Below are 9,418 nucleotides of genomic sequence, written 5' to 3' on the forward strand. Positions count from 1 at the left end.
GCTGTTTCTTTAGGCTTGCTTAATAAGTTCAAATCTTCAGACCATCTTTCCAACTTCATGCAGTTCGATCCAATGTATGTATGCCAATTTTTCAAAATTTCATCCAAATTTGATCCCTTCTTAAATTTCAGAAAGTAGAGATCATGTACATTTGCTGAAATTTTCTCCAATTCCTTTTCCTCCCATTGCGTCATAAGTGCCTCTTTGGTGACTATAAAGAAAACTCTATTCTTTCCTATATAGTTTCCCACTACTATATTTTCCCATTCCCTAATACAATTTTCTTCCACTATAGCAAGCAATTTAAATTCAAAAGGAGAATTCAGTACCTCCACTTTTGTCTGTACATTGCCCAAATAAATTTTTTCTTTATATGCATGATCTTCAACCTTTTTCCCAATGTTATTTTTCCAGACTTTATTGATTTTCCATGTAGAATTACTACAGATAGTATAGGTCTTCCATTTAGGAGCATTCATTAACTTTTTCATTGTTGCAATAGACCATTTTACTATCACTTCATATTCATCCTTCTTGAGTAAATTCCAGTCTTGGAGATAGTGAATGTTAAGTTGGAATGTTGTTCTTTGTATTTTCTCCTTGCTAAGTACAATCTCTCATTTCTTAACATTTATCAGGAGTTTGGTGATTTGGTTTTTTAGTCCAAATAAATTGGCCCTTTGATTATATCCTATCATCCAAACTCCTTCTTTCTTCTCATTGATCCCTGCATTATTTTCCAAAGGTTTTTGGGCAGCAATTGGGTCTTTGTTGATTTCTTGTACTTTTTCGTTCATAACTTCTTCAGCTATTTTGTTCATTACCTTCTCTGCAGTTTCTTTGACTCATTTAAGAATAAAGTTCTGTAATTCATTGGTCTTGACTCCTTTAAGAACAAAGTCCTGCACTTCTTTGGCCTTATTGTTTTTCCTTTTACCCATATTCCAAAAAGACTTCAGAACAGGGGTTTAAAGTTAGAACAACAATCTTAAAACGACTTTATTCAAATTCTAAACAATTTTTCTCCGATGTGCTAAACGTGTGAGACGTACCTGTTGTGCCGAACGTGCCAGACGTGCCGACGATATTTACTCCGACCATGTTTCCCGTAACTGACTACCAAATCAACTGAATCGCGCAACTGAGCAACTATGCCGACCGTGCCGATTGTGTTGACCGTGTCGATTGTGCCGAACGTGCCGAAGATCTTGATTCCGACAGGATTCTTGATTGAATATGAGAATGTGCACATATTTGGGGAAGAAATTTAAGATTTCGTCGCTAAAAAATTCTCGTTGGAAATCTCTAGTGATTTTCTCTCCCTAGGGTTTTGATCATTTGTCAATAAAATTTATCCCTCCTTTTTAGCTCGAGCCTTCAGCTGACTTCCTCTCTACTTCTCCTTTTAGAATAAGAGACCCCTTCCTCCTCGTCTGGGATTCCCCCTCGACTGCTTTTCCCCTTTATAACAACATCGACATTTTTTGCATTCTTGTCTGCTACATTCTTGAGGTGGTTTGTTACTTCGACAAGCTGAAAGCCAAGAGTATCAATTTTCGCGGAGAGATCCCTATGATGGTCGAAGGCGGTTTTGATCAGGATAGACTTCAGCCTATTCATGGACTCTCTAATGATCGACACCTCAATATAGCTCCTTGATACTTGGCTAAGGATATTATCCTGCGCCGAAACTACCGAGGACGTTTCCTTTGAGGTGGAAGCAGACTACTCCTTTAGAAGCTCCAATTCACCGAAGATTGTTGTGATGCTCTTTTGTAGAGGCGCAACGGTGTCTTGGATGAAATGGCAGAGATCCACCGTTCCTCGAAAAGACTCCTCAAAGGAATTAGGAGCCGACTGTTCCAAATGGGAACCGACTTAGAGGATGCGAAGAGGAGAGACTTGAGTATTTACCTCAATCGTAGACGACACTAGATCTCCTTCGGAAGATGAAGCTCGAGGAGTAGGCACCTTGATCAGTTCTCAAGATCCGGTATCTACTCCCTCAATTTCTGTACATAAATTTTTTAGAAATCCATAGGTAACCCAACATTAAGGCGCATACAACGCACATTCTCCATCAAAGTCCTATTCATCCTCTCTGCAATTCCATTCTGTTGAGGATTATGTTGAACTGTATGATGCTTCACAATACCTTCTGTTCTACATAGACTATTAAACTCATTAGAACAAAATTCCAAACCATTACCAGTTCGGAGATGTTTCACTTGCCTCCATGTCTGCTTCTCAATCATGAACTTCCACTCTTTAAAGGTAGAAAACACGTCACTCTTTTGTTTCAAAAAAAATGCCCAAACCTTTCTGAAGAAATCATCTATAATAGTCAACATATAGAACACACTATCTTTAGATGATACTCTAGAAGACCCCCACAAATCAGAATGAATGTAGTCTAACGTCCCTTTCGTATTATGAATACTAGTAGAGAATCTAACTCTTTTCTGTTTACCAAAAACACAGTGTTCACAAAACTTCATCTTCGTAATACCCTGCACATCAAGAAGCCCTCTCTTGTTCAATTCGACTATGCCATTCTCACTCATGTGACCCATACGCATGTGCCATAATCTTGTAGCATCGTAATCAGACATAGACGAACTAGCAACAACAACATCACCTGTAATCGTAGAGCCTTGCAGAACATATAAATTGGCAGTTTTCTTGAGTCCCTTCATCACAACAAGAGACCCTTTGTTGACCTTCACAACTCCACCTTCACCGGTGTATTTGTACCCTTTAGAATCAAGAATACTCAATGAGATCAGATTTCTCTTCATGTCAGGAACGCGCCTTACATCACCAAGTATTCGAATAGTGCCATCAAACATTTTAACTCTAACCGTACCAATACCAGCAATCCCGCAAGATGCATTATTGCCCATCACAACAGTACCTCTAAAAACCACTTCATATGTAGAGAACCAGTCCAGATTAGGACACATACGAAACGTGCATCCAGAATCAAGAATCCATTCGTCGCTCTGTTTCGAATCAATATCAGACGTAACGAGGAGTTCTTCATCATTGTACTTTTCAGCAACATCAGCTTCGCAATATTTCTCTGGTTGATTGCTCTTATGATCCTCACTAGCCCTCTTATTCTTATTTTGTAATTTATAACACTCAACAACAATATGACCTTTCTTCTTACAGTACCTACATGTCTTATCCCTGTTCTTGAATTTTGACCTACCACGATTATTGCTTCTAGAATACCTCTCTTGCTGTCTGCCTCGTGCAACAAGGCCTTCAGCCATGTTATTCGAACCAACGAGTTTATGCATCTTCTCTTTCGAGAAGAGTGCATCATAAACCTCATCTAGAGTCAAAGTCTCACGACTATAGAGAATGGTATCTCTAAAATTAGCATACGAATGAGGTAGTGAACACAATAATATCAAACCTAAATCTTCTTCATCGTAATTAACCTCCATAGATTCCAAATCAGAGACAATTTCTTTAAAAACAGTTAAGTGATTTTCTAAAGATGTACCGTCAGACATACATTGAAAATACAAGCGTTGCTTCAAGTGTAGCTTGTTAGTTAGAGTTTTCGTCATACACAATTGTTCCAATCTCAGACAGAGCACAACAAACAATCTTGAAGTATCTGATTCGATAGATATAGATGAATCTACGACAGAGCCTTACGATCTGCTCGTTGCTTTTCTTCATCAGTCCACGAAGACGACATCTTGTCAGCGCCAAATAGCGCATCGTCCAGATCCATCTTTGCCAAAATAGCTCGCATCTTCACTTGCCATAACGAAAATCTTGTGTTACGATCTAACAACGGAATATCGTACTTCATAGTGGTCATGAACAAAAATAAAACAAACAAAAAAATTGGCTCTAATACCAATTTGTTAGAATCAAAACCACAATAAACGAGGATAAAAGCAAAAAGAAGAACGAACACCAAGATTACGTGGAAAACCCTTTACGGGTGAAAAACCACGGGTAGAAGAGAAGGTTTCACTATATCGAAGATTGTACAAATTTCTGTGGACAACGTAAAAACTGAATTAGAGAAAAGACGGTTGTATTCTCTATATATTGTCTAACCCTAAAATATGATGTAAATTAAAAGGGGTCAAACCAATTAAGACTACATGTCCATATAGTGCGGGTAAAACCCGCTTATCCAACAAGAATTCGGGCCACAAACTCTAACAAATACTAAACAAAATAATCCAAAATACTGGATTGAACAATCAAATAATCAAATCTAAGATAGTAAAGTTCAAATAATGGAAAGTGCTATTTTGTAACAATCAAGATCACATTGGTATGAAGTTTGTTCTTTTATTATTTTTTATCATGATTCATATATATTTTTTTAGACCTTGATTCATCTTATAGTGTAATCTTTATTTCATTTAGTATTGAAATCATGATTTAGATTATTTTCTAGATGACTATGATTTTTGGAAAATGTGAAAATAATCAAACTAGTTTGTGTGTAAGGTAGTAGAGTAGTGGGCTGCTATTATAACTAGCTTCTAGTAGTATTTAGTGTTTAAATGTACTTGATACACATTTCATGAGGTCTTTAATCTATCAATCAAGTTTCTTTAAAAAATACTCTCATACAACATAACAAATCTAGATTTTTATGAAACATGCTAAAGATGAAAAATCATGTTACCAATAGGCTTAGCGAGTGCATTTGAAACAAGAGTTAATGGTTTGTCGTAGTGAAAGATTATATTTGCATATTTGGTAAATTTTACAATAGGAAAAGAAGGGATCTCACCGAGTATAGTTCCCATGATTATGACGAGCCGCGATAGAAAAGAACTTACGAAAGTGACGTTAATTGTTCCACCTCATGGTCTATGTCTTGTAAGTATAAAGTATAATCAAACACATTTGGCTTCCAAATGGTTGCTGCGTAGCTAGTTTTTGGTAGACGTCAAACTATTACTCAATGTAAAATTCTATCTTTTCAAGAAAAAAAGAGTTTATAATCTAAAGTGGAACATCTATTGAACCGGTTATATTATACAAAGCCTTCCTTCTTTTTTTAGTCTATGTCAAAATTGGTATTTTGCTATATTTTTTTTATCACTATAAAGATTACATTATAATTGTGACTGGGAAGTGTAACAACAACCAAAATAAAGAATTAGTATCATAATACATGACCATTAAAGGCTAAATCATTTCTCTTATACTTGTTTTCATATTTTATTTATCTAATTCTCATTACTCTTCACACAATGCTTAACCAAATTCAATATAAAATTCTATGTATATTTAAAAATAAAATATCATATCTTGAGAAGTACCAATTCTCGAACTAATCTTGTTTGACGTTCAACTTCTCCAACTAACTTACTTTGTTCATTCATTCTCAAAATAACCTAATTACTATTCAAACTCAGTTTTTATATTTTAATTTAATTTTATTATATTTAAATTTATTATTAAATATATATATATATTTAAAAAAAATTATTAAAATATTAAAATTATTATTTTTATAAATTAGATTATTTATATTTTGATTTATATGTTTACATTATTATTTATTATTTGTATTTTGATATATATATTTTAAATTATTATTTTTATAAATTTAATAATTTTAATTTTAATATATATATATATATATTTACATTTCAATTATTATTTATATAATATAATAAATATTCATTTTACCATCCTCATAAATAAATAATTGATAAATACTAATATATTTAAAATATTTAAACCTAACTATATATAATAATTTATAAAAATAATTACGATCATTCTTATCTAAATTATTGACAATTTTACTCAAATACATCTTTAACTACGTTTTGTATAATCTTCTTGGCCACATCTCTCACAAATTATGGTTATTCGTAAATTATTCATCTCAATTCGAATACGCTGACTTTAACTTCATTAGTTTTTCTTTTTTCTCAAAATTTTATTTAAAATAAACTTATCATATTTCTCTCAATCAATCATGTGTTATTGAGAACGTCCAATATTAATTTTTCTGAGCATATGTGAAATCGTTAACACTATATTTTCCACTTTATTTGGTGACAATTTGAACATTCGTGTTTTTTTATAATGTCTTTTTTATTATATTTAAACAATTCTTATTATATAATATTAGATTAAAACTTTTTTAAATAAAAATAAATATTATATAAAATAATAATTAAAAGTAAATATATATTAAGATATAAATAATTAAACTTATAAAAATAATAATTTAAAATATTAATTTAAATATATAAAAATAAAAATAATCAAATTTATAAAAGTAATAATTAAAATATTTTAATTAAAATAATAATTAAAATATATATAATTAATAATAAATTTAAATATAAATAAATTAAAAAAATAAAAATAAATAAGAAAACTGAGTTTTAATAATAAAATATGTTAATTTAGAAATAAATGAAAAAAAGTAATTAAGTTTGAAAAGTTGAACAAGAAACTAGTTTAGGAATTAGTTTCCTGGAGTACATACAATCTTATTTTTTCTTTCTCAATAAAAGGTAATAACTAATTAAAAAAAATATCACATTTGGGGAATGAGCATATCAAATCTTACTTTTTCTTTCTCAATAAAAGGTAATAACTAATTAAATAATACGTATATAACATTAATTTCTTACAAATCTCTTAAGAAAAAATAACAGAAGAGAATGAATCTATAAAATTTGTTGTATTTTCTCAAATCAAGAACAGTTATAAAAAGGGGACATTCCAAAATACAGATAAAGAAAAAAAATAACATAATACATTATGGCTTTGTCTCATTCTCTCAATTTGCATTCATTTTTGCTCTCCTTGTTAGTGTTGTTTACACTTTCATTTGCATTTTCAGACATCAAAGCAAACACTTTAGTCTCTCAAATTTGTGCCGATACTCGAAACCCCTCTCTATGCAATCAAGTTTTGGACTCTGACCCAGGAGCATCAACTGCTGATCTCAAGGGTCTAGGTTACATATCGATCAAAATAGCTCTCACGAATGTTAAACAAACATTACCATACATTAAATCTCTCGTCATGCAGACCACCGATGTAATGCTCAAGAATCGATATAAGACTTGCGCCGAGAACTATTCCAACACCGTTGACAGCCTTAACCAAAGCAAGACGTTCTTGGATAAGGGAGATATTCCGAGTCTTCGGACCTACGCCTCGGCCGCGTTCGATGGGCCCGGCACTTGCGAAGACAGTTTTGAAGGGCCGCCAGCCGCACCAGCCAAACTAAATGATGCCAACAAGAAGCTGGAAGATCATGTTAGCATTCTTTTGAAAATTGGAGCGCTTTTGGGGGGAGATAATAGCTTATAGTTGGTTAAGTTTAAATGCGCGAATAAAATTATACAATAAGAAAATATTACGACCATTCTCTTACTTTGGTTGAGTTGATAATGAATATATTTTAATAATAATTCAAGCTTTACAAAAAAAAAAGGTTCAATCAATCACACATATTTGACCTTATATCTAATTCATAGTATTGGGTATGCATATTTTATAAATTAGTTTTGAATTGAAAACGAAATTCAATCATGCACCAATCAATTATTCTTGTTCAACTAGTAGTTATACACACAAGAGTTAAATCGGATAAATATGGTAGCGTTTAAAAAGATAGCAGGGAATAGAGCAGATGAGCAGATGCAATGTGCTACATTCAATTATTCATTATTTATGTTAACTGATATATAAATAGATTTACTTATTAACAATTTGCGAAGAAAATGTTGATAACCCAAAAGCTAGCTATTCGTATGCAAGAATAATAATTATTTCAATAAATTATAATATTAAATTTATTATACTGAGACTATTTGATATTTGTAAAAGTATTTATTTATTTAATATAGAAGGACAAATTTGCACCATTTCAATATTTTATTATAACGTAAGAGCCTAAGTTGAGAATGAATTTACAATATTATTATGATTCGTTTATGATAAATAATCTTGATACAAAATATTATATTTAACAAATATAAATATAAATATATATATAATCTTTATATTATGAAATAAGATTAACATAAAAAGAAATGAGATCTTTTGTTATGAAAATACGATTAAGTTATGGAAATACAAATAGGAAAATATGATATAAATATGTTGGAGACTCTTGAAAAGTTCTGAATAAGATATTGTTATTGACCGAGTTAGGTCTTATTTAAATATGCAACCAGACACTTTAGAAGGTCAAGTCTTTGACATAAGATCATCATTTTCTTGTGAGTTGTGTGTGAGTTTTAAATATGAGAAAATCATTGTAATAATCCAGTAACATTTTTTTTTGGAAAAACAGTTAAAACCATTTCATTAAAATCCCAAAAGTGGGAGGGTCAGAAATCAAAGCTAGACAAACCCTAGCTATGATTAAGGATGACAATCAAAAAACGCTAAAAAAACTGATTAGTAGCATTCATACATTCTAAAAAACAGAGATTACAAACAGAAAAGACTATATTCAAACTTAACCATCCCAGCCTAGGATTTTTATATGCCATCTATTTTCATTGAGATATATTCTTCCCCTTTCCTTTCCTCTTCATCTTCCTCTAACGATAAAAGGAGATTGTATTGAAGATGATGATGAGTATTGTTGATTCTCATTTTGAATTCTCTCTTTGTACGAGCCCGTTCTGATTTGATAGAAAAAATTATTTCTGAGATTTTCAGGGCTTTTACCTTTGTTATCTTCAACTTAAAATTTTGTATTCTTGTCTTCATTATCTTCAGCTTCGGTTTCAGACTCCACATCGGTTTTGGAATCTTCTTTATCGGCTTTAGAATTCTCTGTTTCAGCTTTAAAATTTTGGGTGTTTTCCACTTGAGTTTCCTTAACAACTTGATGTTCATCTTCCATTTTTATCCTAATCATTTGTATTACAGAAAATTTTCTTTTCCTCTTCACCTTGATTCCCTTTACTTTCTTTCTTTCGTTGCTTTCATTTTTATCAGAATCCTTCTTGCTTTCTTCCTCTTCATTTTCCTCATTTTTGTCTTTTTTTATCACTATTCTTAACTTCCACAATATGCTCTTCCATTCTTGATTCTTCCGTTTCATTTTCCTACTTTTTTGCTTCATGTGCTTTCATGATTTTTCGTTTTTTCTCAATTTCTTTTTCACATTTAGTACTAACATGTTGGAAAGTATTGCAGAAAGCTCACATGTTTGGTCTCCATTCATATGAGATTTCCATGACTATGGGCTTTCCATTTCTATCAACAACTGACATGTTCTTTGGCAGTGTACTTTGAGGATGCACTTCAATGCTTATTCTAGCAAAAGTAAGGTGCTCTCCTCCCTCTGTAATTGGGTCCATATATGATGATTTCCCCAATAGACTATCAAAGTGACTTAGAGCTTCTGCATTATAGATGTGTGCAGGGATGTTCC

General features: G+C 31.8%; 1 protein-coding gene across 1 annotated transcript; it reads left to right on the plus strand.

Moving 5' to 3' along the window:
• Window positions 1–6,777: 6,777 nt before the first annotated feature.
• Window positions 6,778–7,335, plus strand: LOC124943421 (pectinesterase inhibitor-like). Its single transcript, XM_047483926.1, has one exon. It carries the CDS (start codon window positions 6,778–6,780, stop codon window positions 7,333–7,335), a length of 558 nt encoding a protein of 185 aa, XP_047339882.1.
• The last annotated feature ends 2,083 nt before the right edge of the window (window positions 7,336–9,418 follow it).

This window comes from Impatiens glandulifera, chromosome 6 (assembly GCF_907164915.1).
Source record: "Impatiens glandulifera chromosome 6, dImpGla2.1, whole genome shotgun sequence".
Taxonomy (NCBI): domain Eukaryota; kingdom Viridiplantae; phylum Streptophyta; class Magnoliopsida; order Ericales; family Balsaminaceae; genus Impatiens; species Impatiens glandulifera.